Source organism: Macaca nemestrina, chromosome 2 (assembly GCF_043159975.1).
Source record: "Macaca nemestrina isolate mMacNem1 chromosome 2, mMacNem.hap1, whole genome shotgun sequence".
In the NCBI taxonomy this organism is placed as follows: Eukaryota; Metazoa; Chordata; class Mammalia; order Primates; family Cercopithecidae; genus Macaca; species Macaca nemestrina.
Genome location: NC_092126.1, coordinates 183471009 through 183499005, shown reverse-complemented (window position 1 = coordinate 183499005; position 27997 = coordinate 183471009). Strand labels below are relative to the sequence as shown.

The following is a 27997-nucleotide window of genomic DNA, read 5'->3' as shown; positions in this document are numbered from 1 at the left end:
GAATTCTACCTGACTGCCTTCTAACTGAAACATTGGCTCTTCCTGGCTCTATGGCAGCCTGGTGGCCTTCAGACTTGCATTGGGACATCAGCTCTGCAGATTTTGGGGTTGTCAGCCTCCATAATCATGTGAGCCAATTCCTTATAATATACACATATGGTCATATAATCTCCTACTGGTTCTGTTTCTGTGGTGAACCCTGAGTACTACACCACCTGTGAAGCTCCTTTTAGTCTGGGATTTGGGTTAGTTGGTTTTGTTGTTTTATAAACTGTCTAAGAAATACTATTCTCATTGGTTTTTTGCTGTAATTACCCTCTTGCTAGGCATTATGTAATATAATCCCATCCAATCCAATGTTGGAATAAGTATTTGAATCACAAACATACCCCAATGTTGTGTAGGTCAACCCTGTTCTTATAATCTAATCTCATAGCTTTTTACTGCCTTTTAAACCCAAGCTCTTGACCATGTTTATTTAGTAAAACAAATGGTAAATGTTAACGAGAAGTGTTCACTGCCATCTTCTCACACAAGGCTGTCTGACACCAACAACCGTACTAGTTGCCACCTCCAAATTAGATTCAAATGTCATGCTGAAAATTTCCCATTGGTATTTTGCTCTTTACACAGTTTGTAAGTGGAAAGGTTTAACTCTGAATTGGAAACTTCCTAATGTAAGCATTTGCATCAATTTTGTATTCTTTCAAACCAGGTACATTTGCCAAAGTCATTACTTTCTTTGATACAAAAATAGTCCAGGATGGCTTCTCTGTCTAACAAGGGAAAAAACCCAAAACCAGACCTAATACTGTACTTCAATGTTGAACATCTCACTGATTATCTTCCTCTTCCTTTCTCTTGCCTCATTCAGGCTACTCCAAAGCATGCACTTAAGAGAGGTTAGGAGGAGATGTTTTTAATCTGCATTTTCTACTAGAGTCTTTTTTATGGATGAAAAAAAATTGGAAGCTGCTGAAATGAGACATCTGTGTTCTACAATTCCCTGTTTGCTGCTCTCTTCCTCATTATCACAAATAGCAAAGTTAGCTATGATCTGAGAGCATTTTTCCAATTTAGTTTATATTCATGTTAAGCCACAGCCACATTTGGAGAAAAGCTGACAGCCCTAACTTTTATTTTTTTGTATTAATCTCCAAGGATCTAGGCAAGTTCCTAAAGATAAATCCATTTCCACCTCTCAGGAAGGGCTTGCCTTGAATTACTCACCAAATCCCAGAAATAGCCCATCGTGATTGCTTCCTAGTGTCACCAGATGTTGGTTTCTGCAGACCTTGCCGGGGACTATCCATCCTAGGCATGACATTTAGCACAAGAACCTTTTTAAGCCTAAGTCAGTTATACTCAGTAATGGCTGGTTGGAGAGAACTGAGCTCCCGTTAAATACCAGGTCTGGTTAAGGAATAATCCAGGAAGCAGAAAGACTTTGCAACTTCAAAGGAAGGGTTCACATAATTCATTTCACATTACCATTATGTGGTATGACTATGAGTAAAAATGTTCTAAATGTCCCAAAAGTATCTGAGTCACCTGCAGGACCAAAATGGAGGAGACACCACAGCATTGCCTGTCCAGATTGCCAGACAACTCTGCCCTGAAGCAGCAGGAGTTACCCGCCCACCGGCTGTATTTCACGGCCAGGAGAGTCCTCTTTGTCTTTTTCACAACAGGAATATTCTGCCTTTGTATGGGCATCATCCTTATATTGTCTGCAAGGAGCACTCAGGAAATAGAGGTTTGTCCCATCTTACGTTCTGAATGCAGTTTCTGAGAATGTTCAGCTTTGGCACCATATGTGAGTATGGTCAGTTTGAGAACACAGCCCCTCAAGAGCGTCTGTATAAGACGGGAACATCCCTCTTTCTGCTGGCAGTCACAGATGGTGACAGAGTCCATGTAGAGTGGCTTCGTTCATCCCTGCTCCCTCTTGAGGGCAGTTACTCTCATGCCAGTGAGCTCAGACATATTTGTGTACAAGGGACTGACAAAATTAGAAGCTTTTTTTTTTTCTTTTTTTTTGAGATGGAGTCTTGCTCTGTTACCCAGGTTGCCGTGCAGTGGCACAACCTTGGCTCACTGCAACCTCCACCTCCCGTGTTCAAGCAATTCTACTGCCTCAGCCTCCCTAGTAGCTGGGATTACAGGCACCTGCCACCACACCTGGCTAATTTTTTTGTATTTTTATTAGAGATGGGATTTCACCATGTTGGCCAGGCTGGTCTTGAACTCCTGACCTCATGATCCACCTACCTCGGTCTCCTGAAGTGCTGGGATTACAGGCGTGAGCCACCGCGCCTGGCTGAAGCTTTTTTCTTATGCTGGCAGGGAAGAGAGCAAGTGACTAATAGGGGCAGAAGGAGAGTCAAGGCCACATGACTGCCAGAGACCCATGAGTCATATTGATAAAAAGAGCAGTGTCCAAGATACAGATCTTCAATAATGCCTCATTTTCAAGCATTGTGTCTTTCCCTTTGCAGATGAACTCCCTCTGAGATCCAGGAAAGACAAAAGCCCAAGTCTTTCTGGCATCTTAAGGATATTTAGCAAAACTAAGTTCTACTCAGAGTGAGAAAAGCTGATGCTGAGGGCAGACCTCTCAGGAACAAGCCTTTTGCCAATTTAACAACCTGTTTGAGGATGAGAATCCCCGAAGCTGGTCTAGAGAGGGAAGACAAGAGCTAGTCTAAGGCTTGATTGGCCATGCCCATATTCAATCTAATGAATTAAGTATATGTTTCATCCATATCAACTCCAGGCAGATTTCTGGACATCCCAGACCACATGAGCTCCACTCTGAAAGAAGTAACCATGGAAAGCTGATCTATTCCCTCTCCCCACATGGCTACTGGCAAAATTAAGATGAAGGCCAAGTCTACCAACATTAGTTTACAATTTTTGAGTGTCAGCTGGGTGCGGTGGCTCATGCCTGTAATCCCAGCACTTTGGAAGGCTAAGGCGGGTGGATCACCTGAGGTCAGGAGATCAAGACCAGTCTGGCCAACATGGTGAAATCCTGTCTCTACTAAAAATACAAAAATTAGCCAAGCGTGGTGGTGCATGCCTGTAATTCCAGCTACTCAGGAGGCTGAGGCAGGAGAATCACTTGAACCTGGGAGGCAGAGGTTGCAGTGAACAAAGATTGCACCTCCGCACTCCAGCCTGGGTGACACAGCGAGACTCCATCTCAAAATAAAATAAAATTTATGAGTATCTGAAGGTGCCTAAGGGTTCTGTTGACTATGCAGAAGAGTAAGATGAGGAAGAATGGATTCGTGCCCTCAATGAGCTGAGAACAGAATAGGTAAAATAGTATGTAGTAAGAACAGAGAGCTTAGCTATGGCTGGCTGTTTACTGCATCACCACCCGCTTCCTTGCACATTGCCCAGTATGTGATAGGCACACACTTATTGAAAGAATGGATTAGGGCAGATAGTGCAGAACCCAAAGAGGAAAAAGTATTTTCAGGCTCTACTCCTCCTCCCAAAGCACACTGCTCTGTTGCCTCTCTACTTAACATTTTTTCCTCCCCACTTCCAGCTCCCAGAGCTTATCTCCCTGGGAATTAAATGACAGCCAGACCTCCAGTGTTACATGTAAACCCCCACCAGCCTCCACCATGTGGCAAAGGCAAAATGGCAGGAGGAGATGAACCTTACCTTGCTGAAGGGGATAGCAAAGGAATGGGCTTACAACGTTGATGTCCATTTCCGCAGAGTTCATGCAATTTACTTTTCTACTTTCTTCCTCACCAATCCCTTTCATTCTGGTTCTTCCTTCCCATGTCATTCTTTCTTCCTCCCTTGCAACCCTGCCCCCCACCCACCCATTGTGGAGTGCAGCCTTCACTAAGAGGTACCCATGCATGAGAAGGTGACCTCATTCCATACCAACTATTGGCCATGGCCACTCCGCAAACAGAATGCTTTTATCTCATGAAATCTACAGGCATTTTCCAACTAACTTTGTTTCTTTAGTTGCTTCAGATAGGACTGCTTCTGACACTTCACTTTTATACTCAAAAACCAGTGTTTCATTTTATTGGGTGATAATATAGAGTACACACTCCAGGCCAATGTGATCAGGCACAGACATCATAGAAAAGACTTCTGAGCCTTTCTTCTCACTTAGCCCTGGGGCACAAGGATGTTCTCTCTCTGCAGTTCACTTTAAACAAGAATAATTTCTGCCTCTCCAAAATTCTATGAGAAGCAGACTGATCATTGCTCCATCTCATAGCTATTCATGTACAAGTCCACTCAAGCAGCAAACTGAGGATACTGTCATTGCATAGACAATAGATAAGGGATATTTTTTAGGCAAAAAAGCACCATGGATATCAACTACTCAAAAATTATTTGATCATGAAATATTTTCTTGAGTACTACATGGACAGAACTCACAAGAGGAATTCATGAAGTAGCATGTATACTACTACAGTGACCTCACAGATCAATTAATTGCTGCATGAAATGATGTTGATGGGCAAAATGTGGGCCCTAGAGGTTAAGCACTTAACTCAAGGTCAGAGATTGGCTGAACTAGAACCCCAGTTTCCTCAGACACCATTCAGTATGCTGTCTCTCCATTGGGATACGGCCCTGTTCTTTAATGCTTTTTATAAATTGAAATGTAGTCCACCAACAGAAATGGCATAAATATTTTCAAAATAATAGTTCAAGTCTTGCTGTGTATTTAAAGAATGATTTTTCCCAGCACTTTGGGAGGCCGAGGCGGGTGGATCACGAGGTCAGGAGATCGAGACTATCCTGGCTAACATGGTGAAACCCCGTCTCTACTAAAAATACAAAAAACTAGCCGGGCGTGGTGGTGGGCGCCTGTAGTCTCAGCTACTTGGGAGGCTGAGGCGGGAGAATGGCGTGAACCCGGGAGGCGGAGCTTGCAGTGAGCCGAGATCACGCCACTGCACTCCAGCCTGGGAGACACAGCGAGACTCCGTCTCAAAAAAAAAAAAAAAAAAGAATGATTTAGCTACATATAAGCATCTAAGTACAATGAAGTGTAGCATTTTCACTAATCTTCAATTTAGTGTTCACACTTCACCTTTGGGCTTCAAAACCCTTAGTAGCTTTACAAGTATGCAAAATTCCTTCTGTCTTCCTTGTCTTCCCTTCAAAGGAATCCTAACTTCTACTAGCACCTTACCAAGGAGAAAGCTACTCCCTTGCTTCCCTGCTCCTCACACTCCCATAATCGTCTAATCACTCCTCAACACAGTGAGGGCAAGGCAGAAGCAGCCCACTGCAGCACCCAGGACAGCCCCAGGGCCCTTGAGATGAACATTCTTGCAGATCAGGCAGAAGTACAGCCCCGTGCACACCCTCCGGAGCCTCTCCTCCTTACTCTTCTAGCTGCATCTTCACAGAACTCAGTGCCTCAGCCAGAGCTCACAGGAGCCACCCATTTGGGACATACTACCCTTTTTTTTTTTTTTTTTCCTTTTTTTAGAGACTCCATTAAACTATTTTTCACAGAATTTTACTTTTAAAAAACAGAATGCAACAGCATTTTAGGACCAGAATAATTCAACATATGTCAATAATCTTACATTTTGGAAACACTTCTTTTTCTGTTTGGTCATTTTTAATAACTTCCTCTGGATGCCATGTAGAATAATTCACTAGTATAAATATTTTCCATACAATAGAATGGAAAAACAGTGAAGTGACTTCCCCATAAAGTTGATTAGACTCAGGCTGTAAGCCTAGTTCTCATGAGTCATTGACTAATACCTTCCTAGCAACTGACACCTCTTTATGATCGGGGGTAAAGCTTCATCACAACAGGTTATATAAATATGCAACAGAAACACTGAACTCTGGGCCAGTGGCAAAATGCTGCCAGTCCCCAGATAAAAGACTGTGGGAAGGCCCACACCTCCTGAACATCCCCAGAAACACCGGCCCTACACATGGGCTGCCGCATTCATGTCCCAGACTATGTGCCTGACCCAGACAGGCGGAGACTTGGGTGGACTCCAGATTTGAATTTTAAGATATGTACCCATGTAACTTTTTAATTAATCATTTTTTTCCTTGCCTGACAGATTAATTACACAAGAATATGTGCAAATTGTGCAAAACTGCGGGAAAATGCCTCTAATTTTGACAAAGAATGCACCTGCTCTATTCCCTTTTACCTTTCAGGAAAAATGATGGTAGGTGAAATTCAAGAAACTTCAGTTGACTTTACACTGATCTATTCCTATGTAACACTTAGAAGTAAGTTCACAATTTCCATGAAATGCTTTCCAAAACTGAAAATATAAAAAATAAAGCAGGATGGTGGTGGTGAATCCGAAAGAGTGTTAAGTTCATATCCCCTCCCTCCTTTTTGAGTATTATTCTCCTCCTTTGTTTCTTTGTTTCTAAGTTGCACAATTCTTTACCTTTCCAACTTTGTAACATAAATCTTATCTACCAAACAGGTTTTACTCTAAATATCAGCACAGGGACTGTGTGTGAATTTACATTGAATTGAACCACAAATTTTATAGTGAGAAAATTAATGGGCTAAGAGGTGAAGTAACTTGGCTAAGGTCACACAGTAGGTTGGTGTCAGGGGTCACACACTTGGAGAAACCTTCCCTGGGTCTCCCCAAGTCATTCCACATGTGCAATTACCTAATTCCCAAGGGGACAGTCTGGTTGTCAGGCACTGTGAGAAATACCAAAGAAATACTGAGAGAAGTCCCCACTCACGGGTTGATTTACGTCTCATGTTAGTCAAGTCCTCTGAGAAGCAGATGCCAAGACAGGGTTAGACATCCGAGAGATTTACTGGGCAAAGCCTCTGAGGGGAAATGGGGAAGGAGCAGGAGGAGGTTGGGAGAGCGCTGATCCTTAGAAAGGGGAGGGGAGGGGAAGAGAGAAGGAAGGAGGGAGGGGAGGAGAGAAGTGAGGAATATTTTTCAGGAGGTGATGAGTCTGGTTTGGAACCAGCTGAATTTGAGGTGGGAGCAGGGCTTGAGGTAGAATGCTCAGTGAGCAGCTCAAGAGAAGGCCACCCTGTACCTAGATTCAGCCCATGTAGAGTCACTTATGAAGGGGAAGGATGGGGGACCAGGTCTGTGTGGAGGATGCTGCAGGGGGAAAGGTGCAGAGTCCAGAAACAGAACAGGACCTTAAAGTACATTTGAAGAGTTGAAGGAAATCAAATTTTTCATTTGATTAAGTCTTGACTAACAAGTAAGACTGTGAAGGCCATGAAAAGGCTCCTCTCAGATCTACTGCAGGGAGTGTAATTGAGGGATATCACCAGCTGCTGTGCTCTGAAATCACTGTGTGTTTGCACCAAGGTCATGCTTCCACGGCCACCTCAGCCAGTGGCTGAGCACAGCAGGGACATCAAGGTAGGTTCTTTCCTGGGAGTGGGGACTCTTCTGATGGATGTCTTTGGGGATTTCCTGTCAGCCTTGCTGAAACTTTAAGAATGCATTGCAGTCTTGGCCCTTCCTCCCTCACTCTCTTCACCCTCTCTCACTACCCTCCTTCCTTCCTTTCTTCTTTCCTCTCTCCTTTTGTCTTGAGGGCTCAGAATGCTAAAGTTTTTGGAAAAAAAAAAAAATCCAAAAGGGCTTCAATTCCCATCTGTCAGTGTCCTTCAAAACTAAAACAGCAAATGAAGTGTTACCAGCTGCTAACCATTCCCTTCAGGCAGAGCCTTCTCATAAAAACCCAACTAAACTACTTAGAGCAATCACAGGGCCTTCAGCTCGGCAGCTACCATGCATGACACTGGGGAACCACAGCAATGAATCCACGCACACTCTGTCTTAAAATAAGCAAAGAAACCCTGCACCAAGTGCCACTGAATTTAAAGAGAAGAAACACCATAAAGTGAATTGTGCCTCCAGGGACCATCAAGAAGATGATCCTGGAGGCCTCGTTCAGCTAAATCTTGGACAAAGAATCACTGAAAAGAGGTTATGGAAACGCCCCAGTCCCTAGTGTGCCGAGTATTCTGTGCCTGTTTATTTTGTCATTTACGTGAACATATAACTCTGATTAAGTAGAATTCTCTTTTTAGCTTCCAAGAAAATGTATGGTAAGTTCCATTCTGTGGATTTCATATTTCCTATCGTCATGGGTCAACAATAGAGGTTCCTGCTTTGGATGAGGAAACGTAATGGGTCCTTCCCACTAAGCCTGGCTTGCTTGCCTTCATGCCAACACTCCCTGTTGACTACGATGCAGCCTGCTTCTTCGCCATGGCCCAGCATCTCTTTTTTCAGTGTTCCAGAAATTATTCTTTTACAAGTGACTGAGCTCTTCAGCCTTTCTTGCATTCTAAAGCTGGCCACATTTACCATGACTTTCCTTCCCTATTTACCATGGGTACCACCTCCCATTTTCCATACTCATCTTAAAGAAGATGCTCTTAAGGTCCTTAGGAAATAAGGCCAAAGCCTTTCCAAAATGCTGTTTTTGCACAGGGTAAAAGAATCAATGGACTCAGGGACTTATAAAGGAATGCTTTTGTACTTCTAGCACTGAATATAGCACCTAACACATGGGAAGCACTTAATAAAAGTTAGGCTTTTATATTTTTGGATTCAGGTCTTCATTATTTTGGAGGTATGGAGTGTATTCATTTTAAACAGCTACATGGGACATTTCTATATGTGCTGTTAGTAAAATCTATGAATATGTTAAATCCATATGGATATTTCCATATGTGCTATTAATAAAATCTGTATCAAGTCTGTCTGGAGAATTTCCAGGGCCTTAATATATTACCATAAAGGTAGAACCATGGTGGTAGGTAGTGGCTGGGCAGCCTTACTTACATGGCAGCATACGTGAAAGACACCTCTCTCCTGACAACAAGGCTACTTATTGCTAGGGTGAAAATCACCTTCTTTCTTTTGGATCAGTGAATTATTCCATCTTTTTCTCTATAACAAATAGTTCACCATTTCTTAAGCAAGTATTATGTGCCAGGTACTGCATTAGATCCTAGAGATTTAAAAAAACAAAAATTCTAGGCCGGGCGTGGTGACTCACGCCTGTAATCCCAGCACTTTGGGAGGCTGAGGCTGGTGGATCATGAGATCAGGAGATGGAGACCATCCTGGCTAAGGCGGTGAAACCTCGTTTCTACTAAAAATACAAAAAATTAGCAGGGTACGGTGGCAGGTACCTGTGGTCCCAGCTGCTTGGGAGGCTGAGGCAGGAGAATAGCATGAACCCAGGAGGCAGAGCTTGCAGTGAGCCGAGATGGCGCCACTGCACTCCAGCCTGGGCGACAGAGTGAGACTCCATCTCAAAAAAAAATAAATTAAAAATAAATAAATAAATAAATAAATAAATTCCTAGAGTGGGACTGCAAGGAGCTTCCAGTCTCATGCCTTTCACAGGCTCAGTGTACAGATGCACCTAAATATGCTCAATGGCTTGAATTTTAAATTCTTTTTCACGGATTTGCTGTAAAATCACGTGATTTTTGCTGTCAACCACAACCTCTAAGCAAAGCATTTTTCCTCATATTTCTGGGAAATGACGACATTTATAAAACCAAATTTTATGTATTGAAAATATGCTTGATTATAAAAATTTTTCAAAGAAAAGAATGTAGCAGCCCTTAAAAAAACATGCAAAAATAGTTGTTTAGTTATTCCAACAATTCTGTATAGACCAGGATTTCCCACTGTAATTTTTTTCCTTTTTTTTTTTTTTTGAGATAGGGTCTCAGTCTGTCACCCAGGCTAGAGTGCAATGACATGATCATAGCTCACTGTAACTTTGAATTTCTGGGCTCAAAGGATCCTCTCCTCAGCCTCTGGAGTAGCTGGAACTACAGGCACATGCCACACCGGCCTAATTTTTCTTCTTTTCTTTTACTATAGAGACAGGGTTTTGCTACATTGCCCAGCCTGGTCTCAAACCCCTGGCCTCAAGTGATTCTCCTGCCTTGGCCTCCCAAAGCACGGGGATTATAGGCGTGAGCCACTGTGCCCAGTCCCAAAATTGATTTTTTTTAAATGATTTATTGGGTTTCTATTTCCCATAAATAGGCTTTGAGTTTCTATCAATTTTTTTCTGTGCTTTTATTTTAAAATTTCCTGTCCATGTTTATTAATATTCGTTAATTTTTCTTACTCTCCTCTTACTTCTTTTCTTCCACACAGGGTAATGTTTATATGTACTACAAATTGTATGGCTTCTATCAGAACCTGTATCGATATGTTCGATCCAGAAGTAATAGACAACTGGTGGGCAAAGATGTAAAAGTAAGGCTTGATTTAATCTGGTATAATATTCTTTCTTTTTTTTAAACCAAGTGGATTTTTCAGTCTAAAAGAAGAGACGGAAGATAAACTCAAATGCTACAAAACAGAAATGCTGATTTCATTCTTGTGTAAACTGAAGGGACTGGGTATTCAGGATAACTGTTATTGAAAAGTAGCACTTTCCCTCTTTAGAGCAGTGATGTGAATCTTGTCCAACTGAATGGTGATCCTTTCATGCACCATTTTGATAGCAACCTTGAGTAGTTAGTCTCAGCGTGGCTGAGCCTAACTACCATTGTCCTTCCTGTCATTGGGGCCTTCAATCCAGCCTACTTTAAGGAAATTAGTTTCTATTCGATTGAGTAAAAGCCTTTTGCTTTAATCGAATACATTTTAAAACCTATGATTATACATTTTTACTCTTGGTAGATGATACTCAGCGTGCGTAAGAAAAGCTAGAATGAAATTTTTTTCCATAGCAACATTATTATACTAAAGTGATTTTTAGCAACCACTCTTTTAAAAATGTATTTGGTAGTTGTGTGGATGGATTCCCTGTGATAAGTCATCTAGTTGTAGACTCAAGATTTTTATACTTTTCTGAATGTAATACTTCAATATTGCCGAGGCCCTGAGTGATTGTGTGGAACAAAGTCCCCCCCACCTCCACAACCCCATTAGATAGTGATACAAATGAAAAGTAAGTTGTTACTGTTTTAACCACTAAAATAAAATAAGCTACATGTCAATAAAAAGAGGTTTTTAAAGTGCACTTCATTATAGGTTTAGCGTGATATATAGCACAGCCAGTAAGGTAAAGTTCCTTCTTGCAGACATTTTAGGTATGCTATGTATTATTAATGAGGAAAAAACACAGAGACACACATCCACACACATACGTATCTCCAAAACACAAAAATTTCCCAGTCTAAGGAAATTTCCCAGCCTAGGAAAACCAGGCAGCAGTCTGTAATCTTAGTCACTGCCAATAAGTCATTGGGGGGGTGATTTACATTGCCAATGTTCTCACTTTTAACATTCTAAGAGAGTTTACCAAAAGCATGTCTCATTGCTGTATCCTCTTGCATCCAGGCTGTTGAGGACTGTGCCCCATTTAAAATGTCCGACAATAAGACCCCCATCGTTCCTTGTGGTGCTATTGCCAACAGCATGTTCAATGGTAGGTGACTTTTCCTATCTCCATGGTGTACCCTTTCATGAGTGTGTAACAACCTAAATGTCCAGAAATTCACCTCTGAAGCTAACTGGCAGCTTTTTGTTTTGTTCCATTTTAATTCGGTAAACATCATCTGGACTAAGTCAGAGCACTGACTTACAGTATGTCATTTGCAAATAATTCCTCTCTTGCCAAACATCTGAAGGAATAGTCAAGGAACATGAGTTAAATGGAGCTTAAGGGTATTTTTCAATAATTGGCTCAATTTTGGCAGGAAAAAGAATGGTCTTGTGATTCCAGCATCCATGGCATGTAGGCGTGTTGAGAGTCTGCAAAATCCCTGATTTGTCAGCTGTGTCTGGTTCTGCATTTCAAAGGGTGGCAAAATTGCTAGACTGCATCTCTAACATAATTTTTAATTTCCTTACAGACACCATAATTCTTTCACACAACATTAATTCATCTGTACAAATCAAAGTGCCAATGCTAAAGAGTGGACTTACGTGGTGGACAGATAAGTATGTCAAATTTCAGAATCCAAGTTCCAAGAATCTTGCTGATGAATTTAGAGGTAAGATCCATACAGTAGCTCAATATACTTATCTCTTAATGAAAACTTTGTTTCTTACATGTGGAGAAATGTTTATGAATCCTCCTTCTTTATCTCCTTGTTGACTCCTTTTTGTTCTAACTCTCCCTACCACGAACATCTCTAATGCACACCTATCAAAAACATGAAAAGATTGATGCCCTGGTTTCTTCCAGTTTTCATTAGGGAATAGACAATGGTTTAAGACACTTACTGCTTCAGCTATAATAAGGATGAACATGTAATTTGTTGTCCAAACTGGTACCCTTTAGAGAGTGAAAGGGGGCACTTGAATAGCTATATACTTACTTAAAATTTTTATATCTCAATCAATAAATTGACATAATATTGATGGACTTATAATCCAATTAAAAACTATTTTCTTAGGAGGCCAAGATAGGCAGATCACCTGAGGTCAGGAGTTTGAGATTAGCCTGGCCAAGACTGTGAAACTCTGTCTCTACTAAAAATACAAAAAATTAGCCGGGTGTGGTGGTGCATGCCTGTAGTCCCAGCTACTTGAGAGGATGAGGCTGGAGAATTGCTTGAATCTGAGAGGTGGAGGTTGCAGCAAGCCAGGATTGCGCCACTGCATTCCAGCCTGGGTGACAGAGTAAGACTCTTACAAAAAAAAAAAAATTCAAAAATCAAAATAGCATATACATTAAACCCACTTGAAAAAAAACTACTCCAGTTATTATCTTAACATTAAAAGATAACATAAGCTGAGTCCTGGGGGGGGGGGGCTTCAAGATGGCTGACTAGATGTGTCTGGTACTTGCTTCTTCCACAGACAGGAACCACAGAGAGTGAGTAGGTAATCACTCTTGGAACTTGCAAGAGAATACTAGAATTCAACAGAGAAGTGATGGGAGGCGTTACCAGTGGTGAATCTACAGGGGTCTGCAGCAACTTGATTGTTGCCTCCTCTAAGGAAAGAATTTGGCCAAGGGGCATAAGGCAGAGGGAGAGACCAAGGCGGCAAGTTTTAGAGCAGGAGTGAACGTTTATTAAAAAGTTTTAGTGCAGGAATGAAAGGAAGTAAAGTACCCTTGAAAAAGGGCCAAGCACGCGACTCAAGAGATCCAAGTGCCCTATTCAGCCTTTGACTTGGGGTATATATACATTGGTGTGGTTCTGGAATTTGCATCTCTCCTCCCTTGATTTTCCCTTGGGGTGAGCTGTCTGCACGCACAATGGCCTGCCAGCATTTGGCGGGGTTAGACGGTGGGGTGGGGGCACACGCACCATGGGTTTACTAAAGTTGTGCATATGCTCATTTGAGGCTTTTTTTCCCTTACCAGTCAAATGTTCCCAGAGGAAAATCAGGTATCAGTTAAACGCCTCCATTTTGCCTCTTAGTGCACATGCTTGAGCCTGCTCACCCAACTCCTGAGATTTTATTGAGAAGCTGATGATCACCAGCTTCAGGTGTTGTCTACTAGGAGCCTGCTGGTCCCTGGCGCCAGCTGCAACCGATTATTATTTTACAGAGACAGTTTAACAACCACCTGACTATCACCTGATGGTCACCTGACATTCCTGGGTTGGGTGCCTCTCCTGCCCTGCCCTTGCCTGCCTAACTACCTACTCTAACAGATGCACCAAAAGCAAGGAAGGAGAGAAAGAAAGGCCACCTGTTTGGCTGGGATCAGTTGAAAGTCTGGGGAGGCCTCCTAGTGAGGGAAAAGAGTAACTGGGAGATCTCCAGCAGTTCATATTCCCACTGCTGACTCCTACAACCCTAGCCATGGGAGAGTCCCTTGACCTTCACGGCCATGAGACTAACACAGGGAGCTCCCTGGAAACCACGTGAAGGCATTACCCCAGAAAGAGAACTCATGCTGGGTCCCACCAACTCCAACGTCCTAAGCAGCTGCAGCACAGCACCATTTTGAGAGCTCAGCCCATACCAGACTGCATCCTGGGCAGCTGCCTGAGCCTGCTGCCTGGACAGCAACAGGAGCCACAGGTAGCAATCTGCCCCAGCAGAGGGGCAGCCATGTGTTTTCAAAGCCTGGATGACAAAGAAAAACAGGCCAGGTGCAGTGGCTCATGCCTGTAATCCCAGCACTTTGGGAGGCTGAGGTGGGTGTATCACAAGGTCAGGAGTTCAAGACCAGCCTGGCCAATATAGTGAAACCCCACCTCTACTAAAAATATAAAAAGTAGCCGGGCATGGTGGCGGATGCATGTAATCCCAGGTACTCGGGAGGCTGAGGCAGGAGAATCGTTTGAACCCGGGAGGTAGAGGTTGCAGTGAGCCAAGATCACACCACTGCACTCCAGCTTGGGCAGAGTGAGACTTCATCTCAAAAAACAAACAAAACAGAAAAAAACAACTCTGCCTTCATCACTAGAAAGGCTACAGCCCAACATATGGCCTTGGGGTCACTCCACTCTGGCCCACTGCAGTCAGCATCTGCCTGTACCACTGGGGAACCTGAGGGCATTGCCCAGCCTGGCTACAACCCCTGCAATACCTGAGCACATCATCCAGGAGCCTGGGAACCGCAGAGCCCAGCCCACCACCAGTGGCACATGAGTACTCCTCCCAGCATCTGAGGTTAGGCCCACACAACCTGTTGCTACCACCACAGCTGGCACCCACCCACATATGCCACCTACACCTCTGGCAACTGACTTGCCCAACCCATGCTAGCTACCACCAACACCAGCAAGGACCACTGGGGTCCCAGAGGGTTGTCCCACCACTGCTACTGCCATTGTCCACATCACATCCACTGCCTAGACACTCAAGAACCCATCAATCCACCTGGCCCACCACTGCCATTCCTGGCACCCGAGCAAGCCTTCTGGAGACCCAAGCAGCAGCCTGCCGGGCTTCCTAATACTAGTCACAGTGTACATCATGGGGTCCAAGGACCCCCATGCTCAGTTCACTGCTGCCACCACTGGGGCCCAAACACTGGCCTACCTGGTGCCCTAGTTCCCAGCAAAACTTCACCACAGCCTCCACTAACAACCACACTCTGAGCCACAGAAGAAATCACTGATACCATGGATGCTGTTTAAAGCCAAAGAAATCAAACACTGTAACTGCCCAAAGGGTCTTCCTGCCCTTCCATAAACAAAATTGACTCACTGAGACCATGTCATTGCAGTAAAGCAAGATTTTAGTTGATCTGAGGCCGGCCACACCGCACGGGAAATGGAGTTATTACTCAACTCAATCTCCATGAAGGCTCGGAGGTTAGGGGTTAGATGGTTTGGTAGGGGTAGGTAGGGTAGGGGACATACTGATTGGTTGGGTCAGAGATAAAACCATAGGGAATCAAAGCTGCCCTCTTGTGCTGGGTCAGTTCCGGGATGAGGGCCACAGGACGGTGTGGCAGGTCCAGGTGCGGCCATCCAGTTGTCAGAAATGCAAAAACCTGAAAAGACATCTCAAAAGGCCAACCTCAGGTTCCACAATAGTGATGTTATCTGCAAGTAACTGGGGAAGTTGCAAATCTTATGACTTCCAAATAATGGCTGGTAATTATTTAGAATTCAAGCCCCTCTCATCCTCCTAACTTGGCAGTCTTTCATTAGTTTTGTAAGTACAGTTTAATTTTGAGAAAGGACTATTATCACTCAAACTATAAACTTCTCCCAAAGTTAACTTGGCCTACGCCCAGGAATGAGCTGGGGCAGCCAACCTGTGGGGCTAGAGGCAAGATAGAGTCAGCCATGTCAGATTTCTCTTACTGTTATAATTTTGCAAAGGAGGTTTCAAAACTATCCTACTGCATGCACCCAGAATCAACGCCAAAGTGCCCTACCCAACCAACACCATAGACATATCTTTTAAAAAAATCCTCCCCCATAAAAGCAAAATTTAAAAATTGGAAGACGTGACTGTTATATCAAATGCACAGATTATCAATGGAAGGATACAGAAAACATGAAAAACCAAGGAAATAGGATACCTCCAAAGAAACACAATAATTCTCCAGCAATAGATCCCAATCAAAAAGAAATGTGTTCAGGAGTATGTTAATTTGTACAGTTTCAAGAGTTCCTCTTGGAACTGATTTCTAGTCTTATTCCACTGTGGTCTAGGAAGATACCTGGTATGATTTCAGTTTTTAAACGTTTATTGAGATTTGTTGTGTGGAAGAGACAAAAACAATTGATAAATCACTAGCTGGACTAACCAAGAAAAGAAGAGAGATGCTCCAAATAAGCGAAATCAGAAACGCAAAAGGAGACATTACAACTGATACCACAAGGAAAGAAAAGATCATCTAAGACTATTGCGAACAGCTAACAAACTTTTATGCTAGCAAACTGGAAAACCTAGAGGAAATGAATTCCTGGAAACATACAACCTTGTTTGAACTAAGTTTCAATAAAGATTCAAACTTGTTCAAGTTTGAACTAAGTTGAATTAGGAAAAAATAGAAAACCTGAGCAGACAAATAATGAGGAGCAAGACTGAGTCAGTAATAAAAAATCTTCCAACAAAGAAAGAGCCAGGATTGGATGGATTTACTGCAATATCCTACCAAATGTATAAAGAATAACTAATACCAATCCTCCTCAAACTATTCCAAAAAACTGAAGATGAGGGAACTTTCTATAACTCTCTAATTCTGCAAGACTAGCATTATTACTCTGATACCAAAACCAGACAAGGATCGAACAAAATAAATGGAAACTATCGGCCAATATCCCTGATGAACATGAATGCAAAAATCCTCAACAAAATACTAGCAAATCAAATCCAGTGGCACATCAAAAAAAAAAAAAAATACACCATGATCATTACACATTCTATGCATGTAACAAAATTTCACATGCACCTCATAAATATGTACAAATATATCAAAAACAAATAAGTAAAATGTAAATCTTATTTTTATTTTTTATTTTTAGTTACCAGCTCTTACACAGAAAAAGGTGAATTTTTACAAATTTAAAAAATAAAAGTAAATCTAAAAAAGGGATAACAAGCAGAATAATTATTATTCATACATACCCACATGCTTTAATGAGTTTATTGGCCATATCTGTCTTCATTACGTACCTGTGTATTTTTCTAATGAATTTATATATTTTTACCAAGGCCTTATTAATTTTTTCACAAAATTGTAACTTTTTTTTTTTTTTTTTGAGACAGGGTCTCACTTGGTTGCCCAGGCTAAAGTGCAGTGGCTCAATGACCACTCACTGCAGCTTTGACCTTCTAAGCTCAAGCTTCCTCCCACTCAGCAGCCACCCCAAGTCGCCGGGACTACAGGAACATGCTGCCACATCCAGCTAATTTTTTTTTTCCAGACAGAGTCTTGCTCCATCGCCCAGGCTGGAGTGCAGTGGCAGGATCTTGGCTCACTGCAACCTCCACCTCCCGGGTTCAAGCAATTCTCCTGTCTCAGCCTCCTAAGTAGCTGGGAGTACAGGCACATGCCACCACCGCATGCCACCACCACACCTGGCTAATTTTTGTATTTTTAGTAGAAACAAGGTTTCACCATTTGATCAGGCTGGTCTCGAACACCTGACCTCAGGCACCCACCTCTGCCTCCCAAAGTGCTGGGATTACAGGCATGAGCCACCACACCCAGCCCCCACCCAGCTAATTTTTAAATTTTGTGTAGAGACAGGGTCTCACTATGTTGCCAAGGCTGGTCTTGAACTCCTGGCCTCAAATAATGCTCCTGAGACAAGGATTTGAATGTAATAAATAAATAAATAAATAAATAAATAAATAAATAAATAAATAAGCAATCCTCCTGACTCAGTCTCTCAAAGTGCTGGGATTACAGTCATGAGCCCCCATGCCTTGCCTGTAATCTTTTTTAAAGTCTCATTTAATGGTTAATCAATTGGAAATTGTTTACATCTTTAGCTGATTCTTTTCCTTTGACCCTAACTTCCTTTATTGAGAAATGTTTATGGCCAATTTTACTAAATGGAGGATATTCTCAATTCTAATTTTTTTATGGAAGTATGTTACTATTTTAACCCAAATATTGACATAAGCACTGTCTTTTTGACTTCCCGTAAGTTTTTTTTCTCATTTTGGTTCTTTGGAGTGCACCATGAAATGTAGATAAAATCCTGCACCTTCTCAATATAATATCATTCTGACACAGAAAATTTTGTCCAATTGGAAGTACAGCCAAGTGCAGGGGCTCGTGTCTGTAATCCCAACACTTTGGGAGGCAAAGGCAGGAAGATTGCTTGAAGCCAGAAGTTTGATACTGGCCTGGGAAACGCTGTAAGATCCTGTTTCTATAAAAACAATAAATAAATAAGAGCACTATCAAAAGAGTCTTCACATACGTCGAGATATTCCAAAGCATAATTACAGAATTTTAAAATTAAATCTTATACATATTTTGAACTCCCATTATGTAGTATATTCAATAATTCCCTTGCTCTTTTAGGGGTAAATTTCAATGCCTTCTTGTTTGCAAGTGTGGTTTTCAATAATTACAATTCTCTAAATCTTCTAAAACTAGAGTTTTTGGTATTCCATATTTCAGATACTTTGTTTAAAGATTTTCAACTACTTTGAACAAAATGCAACCAAAGTTAGAGGGCTTATTTACAGAAAAATCTCAGGGTTGTGGTAGGACACATGGTTTGATACAGAAAAAAGTTATTTAGAGGTTCAAACCCTTCTAAAATTCTGTCTGGTTGATGATGCCCAACAATGAGAGACCGCATATAATACCACATTGAAGTATTTGTTTAATTTAACATGTGTCATTACAAAAATTTTGCAAAGGAAAATTCAGTTTTTTGGCCAGATGCGGTGGCTCGTGCCTGTAATCCCAGCACTTTGGGAGGCTGGGGGGGGGGGGGGCAGACCACAAGGTCAGGAGTTCGAGACCAGCCTGGACAATATGGTGAAACCCCGTCTCTACTAAAAATATAAAAATTAGCCGGGCATGGTGGTGGGTGCCTGTAGTCCCAGCTACTTGGGAGGCTGAGGCAGGAGAATCGCTTGAACCCGAGAGGCGGAGGTTGCAGTGAGCCAAGATTGCGCCACTGCCCTCCAGCCTGGGCCACAGAGTGAGACTCCATCACAAAAAAAAGAAAAAGAAAAAAATTCAGTTTTTCTAACTGTTAATATACAAAAATACTTGAATTTGTACAACTACAGCTCTTCTTTTGATTAACAAAATATTGTAGCCTGTTTGGATACAATTGTGAATTATGTATGTACCATGACTAATTTTAAGTATATTTCTTCTCTGTCAATTTCTCAATTTACTAACAGCATTATCTTTACTCTGATGTTGTGCTCCACCAAATTTGCAGTTATGTTGTCTCTACAGAACCAAACAATTTAAACCTGACTGTTGAATTCTGTTTAAGGGGTTTTGGTTTTTGGTTTTTGGGGTTTTTTTGAGGCAGAGTCTCTGTCTGTTGCCCAGGCTAGAGTGCAGTGACACAATCTCAGCTCACTGCAACCTCCACCTCCCTGGCTCAAGCTATCCTCCCACCTCAGCCTCCTGAGTAGTTGGGACTAGAGGTGCGTGCTACCACACCCAGCTAACTTGTTTGGGGGTTTTTTGTTTGTTTTTTATAGAGATGGGATTTCACCATATTGCCCAGCCTGGTATCAAACTCTTGGGCTCAAGTGGCCCACCCTCCCTGACCTCCCAAAATGCTGGGATTATAGGCATGAGCCACTACACCTGGCCAATTGTTGAATTTTGTAACTGAACTTATAGTAACATTTATAATAATGTCAGAGTTTTCATCATCAAAGATTGAACTTCTAAAAGGTTTGCTTTGACTTCATGAGGAATCAAACCAAAAATCAAATCGTTATTATAATTAACCTATTTGATTTTTCTATTTGAAGTATCTGAATACATTCATATAAAATTGACCTCATTTAACTATTTACAAATTATTTTTGCACTAAGCCAACACATTAAAAGCTGCTCTTTGACCACAAAAAAAGAAAACATCAACAACCTGTAGCCAGGCACAGCTGTGCACACCTGCAATCCCTGCTCTCGAGAAGGAGGTTGGGGAGGAGGGTCGCTTGAACCCAGGAGTTCCAGTCCAGCCTGGGCAACATGGCAACACCCCATCTCTAAACAAACAAAACAAAACAAAATGTCATAAAAAAGTGAAACTAGAAGGATATTCATTTGATCTAAATGAAAAGTCATGCTCACACAATGACATATAAGTGCAATTTCTACAGATTGTTGTCTTTGGACACAATCTTTAAAAAATAAGCATAAACTTTTGAAGTAGATTCTAATGTTCTTTGGCAGATGTGTATCTTTTGATTTTCACATGGTCATTTGAGACCACTACGGTGCCCATGGTGGGGGGTAAATATCAACCAATATTGCAAGTATAACGTTCAATCATCTTAAAAAACTGTACTGAACTTTACACGAAATACGTGTTTTCCATTTTTTAGCTCTTCACAGTGAAAATGAATTATTAGCAAATAAGAAACTGTTACCAAATACAATAGTTATATAGTCACACCATATAGTAAGTAACAAGGCCAGGTGCAGTGGCTCACCCCTGTAATCCTAGCACTTTGGGAGGCCAAGGTGGGTGGATCACCTGAGGTCAAGAGTTCGAGACCAGCCTGGCCAACGTGGTGAAACCCCATCTCTACTAAAAATACAAAAATTAGCCAGGCATGGGGGCAGGCACCTATAATCCCAACTACTCAGGAGGCTGAGGCAGGAGAATTGCTTGAACCTGGAGGGCGGAGGTTGGAGTGAGCCAACTTCACCCCAGCCTGGACGAAAGAACAAAACTTCATCTCAAAATAAATAAATATAAAACAAAATAAAGTAACAGAACCACTGTTGCAAGAGAGTTCAAACTACTCTCAGCAGGACTGCTCAGTATCTAGTTCCCACACATGCATCATGTATCCATAACCTAACCCATAATTTTCCACGTTTCTCACTGACCCCATTGATTTGCAGCCTGGCAGCTTCGCACATCTCATAGGCTAACACAGAAAGAAACTATTGCCTAACTGGCTGGAATGCTTAACAGCTTGCATGGGTTACAGGGATATGTTTTATTATGTTTTGACTGGAAGGGTCTCTGGTTGACTTTCATGTATAATCATATGTAAAAGTAAGCATTCCATTCACTGCACATGGACATCTCACACATTACTAGCTAAGATCATGGCTGGATGCTGGAAGGATGAAATTATATGTACCTTGTGTGGGATACAAGCTAAATCAGATGAGATAATGAACAACAGACATAAACTGGGACTGTGCTAGGCAAACTGATATATATGGTCACTGTATCTATAATTGAATTACTGTTTTCAAAAGGGACTTGGCCACATTCTGTAGCATTTTCTTACCACATAACCATAGGCCTATACACGAAGGGTCCTTAGCTTTCTCTCATCTCCTGCTGCACTTTGTTCTTACCTCTATTGTAAGAGTTACCACATTATACTCTAATTATCTGTTTATATACCTGTCATGCCCACAGCCTGTAATCCTTGAAGAAAGAGATTGGGTCTTTTGCAGTTTTGTATAAGACATGCTTAGGAACATAGATTCAGGCCATCTTGAATCTATGCTCCCAAGAAAAAAATAATTTTATTAAAAAAAGAAATGCTTATAGATGAATAAATGGATCAATACAAATGACCCGAATGAACTTAGAAAATGAAGTTGATGTCTCTTAGACCATACTTTTCATACTCTCTGAAGACATGGGATGGCATAGAAGTAGGAGTTGGTAGGGGAGGACATGCTTGAACCTGCATTTTTAACAAGCCCCCTGGGTGATTCTGATGTCAGTGGCTCATAGGACACACTGCCTTCAGTCGTGAGCTCAGGCCAAAGTAGACAGAAGGTGAAGTCCACGGTGCAGGTGCCAAAGGCAATTTCAATTTTGATCAAAATTCTTCTAGCATCAGTGATTGAGGTCTTGGGAAGAGCCAAAATAAGTAGACTGTACAATATTTGCAGAAGATGCTCCAGCAGAGGATTATTTCTCAAGGGAATATAAGTGTAGAAACATATGTCAGCAGATTAACCCAACAACACTCCACATATACTTTTACAAGCATCACAGCCCAAGCTTAGAAAACAGGTCTGGGTTTCTTTTAGAACATAGTTTAGTCAGTAGTCAGAGTTGAGAAAGAGTGACTCCCTATTTAGCATTCTAGCATCCTACAAATAGTAGAACTGGCTTTATGGAAGTACAACTTTCATTAAGCAATTTACTCTTTCTGGCTAGCTCTTTACAATTCTTAATGGTTTTTGTCATCAGATTTAACTGGAACCTTTCATCCCTTTATCAAGCACGTATTTAATACCTACTATGGGCCAGGCACTAGACTCAATGCTAATGAAAACGCAGATGAGGATGACACTGTTCTCAGGTCTCCTATAGAGTGGGAGAGACAAACATGCCTCCTGCTGTAAAGTGGGAAGTGTGAGAATGACGGTAAACCCAACGGCTCATCTCCTGGAACCACCCTCCACCCTGTGCTTCCAACAGTTCTGCAGCTCCCAAACCTACCAGGCTTCCTGGCTTGAGAACAGGCTCACAATGCCTTTGCTTTCCACTTCCTCCCACTTACCAATTTCTCCTCTCTCCTTCCAGCTTTAGCTCTTAGATGTAGTGCTGCAGTGAACATCTATGTAACCCAGTCTTCATGCCATGATTATTTCCTTAGAATACATTCCTAGAAACAGAATTTCTGGGCCAAAATGTATGCAAAATATTAAAGCATTCAATGCATGTTCCTAGATTGCCGAAGAAGTTAGTGCACCTATCTGCTCTGTACAAGAGTTCTCATTTCTACTGCCTCTTCAATGGTTGTCACTTTTTTGTTGTTAAATATTAACCAACTTTTAGATGAAAATGGTATCTTGGTTTAATTTGCACTCCTTAGATTACTAGTAAAATTAAATAAAATATATTTCCCAATAAAAGTTTTAAAGAGGTATTTCCTATGTTTATCACTGAATGCAACCACCATGATCATTTTGTTCTATTTTTTTAAATGCTTTATATGTATTGAATGTAGTTGAAGACACAGTATGCATATAATTTGATAGTCCGCTCTTTTTTTTTTTTTTTTTTTTTTCTTTTTTGAGACAGAGTCTTACTCACTCTGTCGCCCAGGTTGGAATGCAATGGTGCGATCTCGGCTCACTGCTATCTTCACCTTCCAGGTTCAAGCGATTCTCCTGCCTCACCCTCCCAAGTAGCTGAGATTACAGGAGTGCACCACCATGCCCAGCTAATTTTTGTATTTTTAGTAGAAATAGGTTTCACCATGTTGGCCAGGCTGGTCTTGAACTCCTGACCTCAAGTGATTCACCCACCTGGGCCTCCCAAAGTGTTGGGACTACAGGCATGAGCCCCCACACCCAGCCAATATTCTGCTCTTTATTAACTTAATGAAAATATCATGATCATTCCTTTAGAATCTTTAAAGCCATTATTTTTCATGGTTGCACACTCAGGTAGCTAACACACACACACACACTTTTTTTAAAAGTATAATTTCTATTTCTATTTCCTCAAGAATGCAGAAGTTCTTTCATTCTCTACATTCTAAAGAAAGCTGAAGAGAATAGATGATTTTTTTTCTCTATCATATCACTTATTTTCTTCCCACAGGAACCACAAAGCCTCCAAACTGGCCCAAGCCTATCTATGACTTGGATAAAAAGGATCCAAGAAACAACGGCTTCCTCAATGATGACTTCATTGTGTGGATGCGGGCAGCTGCCTTTCCCACTTTCAAAAAACTGTATGGTCGACTCAATCGAACACACCATTTTATAGAAGGCTTGCCTGCTGGTAATTACAGTTTCAACATAACCTATAGTATCCTTTCATACCACTTTTCTTTCTGGAGATGAAAGAAAACCTGGCTGCTGGTTGTTGAGATTCTATACTTTTCTATTTTCCAATCAAATCTGTATACCAAAAAAAAAAAAAACCAAACATGTGTAAGGGAGGATAAAATTCTCCTATTCCCTCCCAGGGGTTAAAGCTGGGACTGACAGATTAACAACAGAAAAGCATATGAATGTTATGCCTTTACATGTACATGTGAGCCCTTACAAGAAAAATGGAGACTAAAAAAAGAAGTGACTAAGTCTAAGTGCTCATATGCTAGGCTGAACAAAGAATGGCAATTGTAGAAACATAACTAGGAAGATAAAGGTTAGTTTAGCAAGGCTTTGTTTGTTTGTTTTTTTGTTTTTGGTTTTGGTTTTGCTTTTGTTTTTGTTTTTGTTTTTGTAGAATTCTCTCAGTCTCGACTCTCTGGGAGGCCGCGGCAGGCAGATCATGAGGTCAGGAGTTTGAGACCAGCCTGACCAACATGGTGAAACCCGGTCTCTACTGAAAATACAAAAAAAATTGCCAGGCATGGTGGCACACGCTTGTAATCCCAGCTACTCAGGAGGATGAGGCAGGAGAATCGCTTGAACCTGGGAGGTGGAGGTTGCAGTGAGCCGAGGTCGCACCATTGCAGTCCAGCCTGGGTGACAGACTGAGACTGTCTCAAAAAAAAAAAAGAAAGAAAGAAAGATTAAATAATACCAGGCCTAGAGATCTGTTAAAAAAAAACTGTGAGAAGCATGCCAGATAGGATGGGAGGAGATGGAAGACTATGAAAATAGGAGTTTGATAAGTAAATATAGACTAAAAATTACTAAAACTGAGCCTACAGAACCTTTTATTCTAGGGAAAAGTATCACAGACCACAGGAGCTCTGGACTCAAGGGACAGGTCCAGTTCATCCAAATCCACGTGAAGTGTGCGACAGGCTCTACACTGAAGACGCCATGTTCCTCCCTCCCTTAGGCACAAAGCCAGCATGTGGGAGATGGTGCCCTAACGATTAGGGATATATGGTCCAACTTAGGAGACATATGCTTATTTTTACTTTTATTTACATATTTACTTTTGAGACAGGGTCTTGCTCTGTTGCCCAGGCCAGAGTACAGTGGTGCAGTCACATCTCATTGCAGTATTGACCTCCTGGCTTCAAGTGATCTTCCCACCTCAGTCTCTCAAGTAGCTTGGACTACAGGCACTCACCACCGTGCCCAGCTAATTCTCTCTCTCTCTCTTTTTTCTTTTTTTTTTTTAAGAGATGGTGTCTCCCTTGCTGCCCAAGCTGACACATGCTTAAATATGAGTCTGAATTTTTTCACTTAATGTAAAAATACAAATGTAGCTCTTGATTTGAGAACAAACAGAATTTAACTTTAGCATGGCACCAAACACTACCTTTAAGAAATTATATATTTAAATGCAATTTACACTAACTCTGTTCTTTAGATTGAATTTTAAAGTCTCCTCCTGATTCTCCCTGAGGTAGCATTCTCTGGAGGCGGAATCATTCCAGGGCTTTTACATGACTTTGAAATTGCAGCCCAGTTAGCACCGCTGTGTTCATCCTCCCCAGGCTCCTGGCTCGTTGTTCAATGGGACCCCTAATGGGTCAATTTTAACACAAAATTGTCCACCTCCTTAGTTTCTTTACCTTTCAGGGAGGCTGAATAAGAAATTCTTGGGGAGAAGGGAATGACAGCATGTGCTCCAGTTCCCTGCTCCAACTTTTATTCCTTTCCATCCTAGAACAGGTGTGTGGACATCTCCATCCGGACAGGGAAGTGGGCGCATTTCTCAGTCAGAAAGGCCCCCACTGATGAGATGCCATCTCTGCCTCTCAACTTTTTGTCTTCTTTTGTTTACTGACCAGGTGGAGCTATGCCTTCAGTTAGTTCCTTTAGCAGGGTGTCTAATTCTGTGAAAATGAAAATGAAAGCCACAAATTGCCTCTCGTGGAGCATTATAGGTACAGATCAAAGAGTAAACTCTTTGAATAAGAATTTCAGCAAACTCCTCTCTCCCTCAAAATTATTATTATTATTATTTTATTTATTTATTTTTTTGAGATGGAGTCTCGCCTATGGCCCAGGCTGGAGTGCAGTGGCGAGATCTCGGCTCACTGCAAGGTCCGCTTCCCGGGTTCACGCCATCCTTCCTGCCTCCTCCTGAGTAGCTGGGACTACAGGCGCCGCCACCACGACCGGCTAATTTTTTTTGTATTTTTAGTAAAGACGGGGTTTCACCGTGTTAGCCAGGGTGGTCTCGATCTCCCAACCTTGTGATCCACCCGCCTCGACCTCCCAAAATGCTGGGATTACAGGCGTGAGCCACCGCGCCCGGCCTCCTTCAAAAAAATTTAAGCAGAGGTTGAAAGTTGCTTAAAACTAGTCTCTCAAGTTAGGCCTTCTGATTCTGTCAATTTTGGGGCTGCCTTACCATTAAAGCAGTTATGGGTGCATTCAAGGAGCAGGAAGAAAACTTCATGCACTGCTATACCACAATGCGTTAGGATGACTTTGGGGTTGGGAGGATGAGGGAGGGGCATGTTCCCAATAACAGAGACATTCTGTTTCTCCTCTCTGGACATGCTCTCCCTGGGTGACTACATTCACAGTCATGTCTTCATGCTAATCCCTCTCAAATGAAAATCTGTGTACGTAGAACTTCAATGCTAAGCTTCAGGACTATACCTGCACTACCTGGGTAGAGCTCTGGTGTGAGTATCATCCAACCAGACTAAGAAAGTGCCTACCACTTCTAAGGGGAAAAAAGATGTTCTGTGTATGAGGAGAAGACCCTCTCATAGAGAACTGAGGGAGGGAGAAAACAGGCAGATGGGTTGAGGTGGCACCCAAGAACCTGGTGACAAGGAGGAATTCTGACGGAAAAGGAGAGACAGAACTAGTTCTCTACTAATTTTCCTTGTGCCTTTAAATAGCACGTTGCCAAGTGATTTGAGGCCCTTTAATAGCTTTGCTGGGAAATGCCTCTGTCCTGTGCCGTTGCTATGAGAAGCCTTTCTTTGTTTATTAGTTTGGTTTACAAAAGGCACCAGATGTTTTAAAACCTCAGGCCACATGTATAATCAAAATGACATCATTAGAATGCTAACGATAGCAAACCCACTTCAAACACTTTCTCCCCAGCATGGGGATACTGGCCTTGCCAAAACCCAAATGAATGTACCACCTTTAGTTCGACCACCAAAAATGTTTTGTGATCTTTTTGTTTGTTTGTTTGTTCTTCACTCCCCTTAAAGAATTTTCCCTGAGGTAGGAATTCAAACCTTAGCCTATTAAAGGACTATAGCCTGCCTGGGTCTCCTGATTCATATTTAAAAATTTACGTTTGTATTCTTTTAATTTCCTTGGGTTTGCCAAAGGAAATTAAATATATTTGTTCATTATTCAGTTGTCTGTAAGTCATTCAGATCTGTGTCAGAATCTCTTTTGTAGCTTACAACTATGTAGAGGGAAGGCTTGTTTTCATTTTCATTCCAGCAAGATACAGGGCAGTGCTTGGTAAAGATTAAGTTGCACCATATGAGATTAAATATTTCACCATTTTTTACCAACAAAAAAGCGCAATTTTATATACGTCAACCTAATATATTCAGTATACGCAATACTACAAATGTGAAGTGTTGAGACAGATCCTTAACAGGTCTTCTTAGACTTCCCAGTGACCAGGTTCCAAGGAGAAAAATCAGTTGTTCTCTCCACCCTGACATGGTGTGGGGGTAATAGCCTTTTCTTAGGTCTTGCCTACACAGTGACAGGAGCTATAACATGGTTGGCCTCCTTTGCCATGATGGCAATTCACATCACACTGAAAAACAAGCAAATGTCCTTCTTCCATCAGTAAAGTCAAGCTTTAAAAAGAAAAGGAGGAAACAAAAATGGACAGTGAAGTAACAGAACCAAAGATGTCTGAAAGGCTTGAAATGACTGGAATGTTTCAACAAGGGGAACTAGATTGACTGAACTAAAATCAATTTGAAATAGATAATGAAGAGAATTTTAGAGTTAAAAAGAAGAAGGAGGAAGAAGAGGGGAGGCATAATTATATGTAGTAAAATGTCCTTGGTATGGGGAGAATAAATCACTCTTGAGCTCTAGA

At 41.7% G+C, this 27997-nt stretch overlaps 1 protein-coding gene across 1 annotated transcript; it reads left to right on the top strand.

Annotated features, from left to right (window-relative positions):
• Position 1: 1 nt before the first annotated feature.
• On the top strand, positions 2–27997 carry LOC105477474 (cell cycle control protein 50C). Its single transcript, XM_011733981.2, has 8 exons — positions 2–128; positions 1540–1756; positions 6087–6197; positions 10170–10271; positions 11364–11451; positions 11879–12019; positions 23648–23857; positions 27552–27997. Exons 2-8 carry the CDS (start codon positions 1565–1567, stop codon positions 27740–27742), a joined length of 1035 nt encoding a protein of 344 aa, XP_011732283.1. The 5' UTR covers positions 2–128; positions 1540–1564; the 3' UTR covers positions 27743–27997.

What these genes read in the sequence shown, in the direction of transcription:
- LOC105477474 (XM_011733981.2), top strand. Translation starts at nt 1,565, where the DNA reads ATGGAGGAGACACCACAGCATTGCCTGTCCAGATTGCCAGACAACTCT. An exon ending in ACCTTTCAGGAAAAATGATG is followed by an intron (nt 6,198 to 10,169) that starts GTAGGTGAAATT and finishes TCTTCCACACAG; the next exon opens with GGTAATGTTTATATGTACTA. An exon ending in CAGTTTCAACATAACCTATA is followed by an intron (nt 23,858 to 27,551) that starts GTATCCTTTCAT and finishes AGGTCTTCTTAG; the next exon opens with ACTTCCCAGTGACCAGGTTC.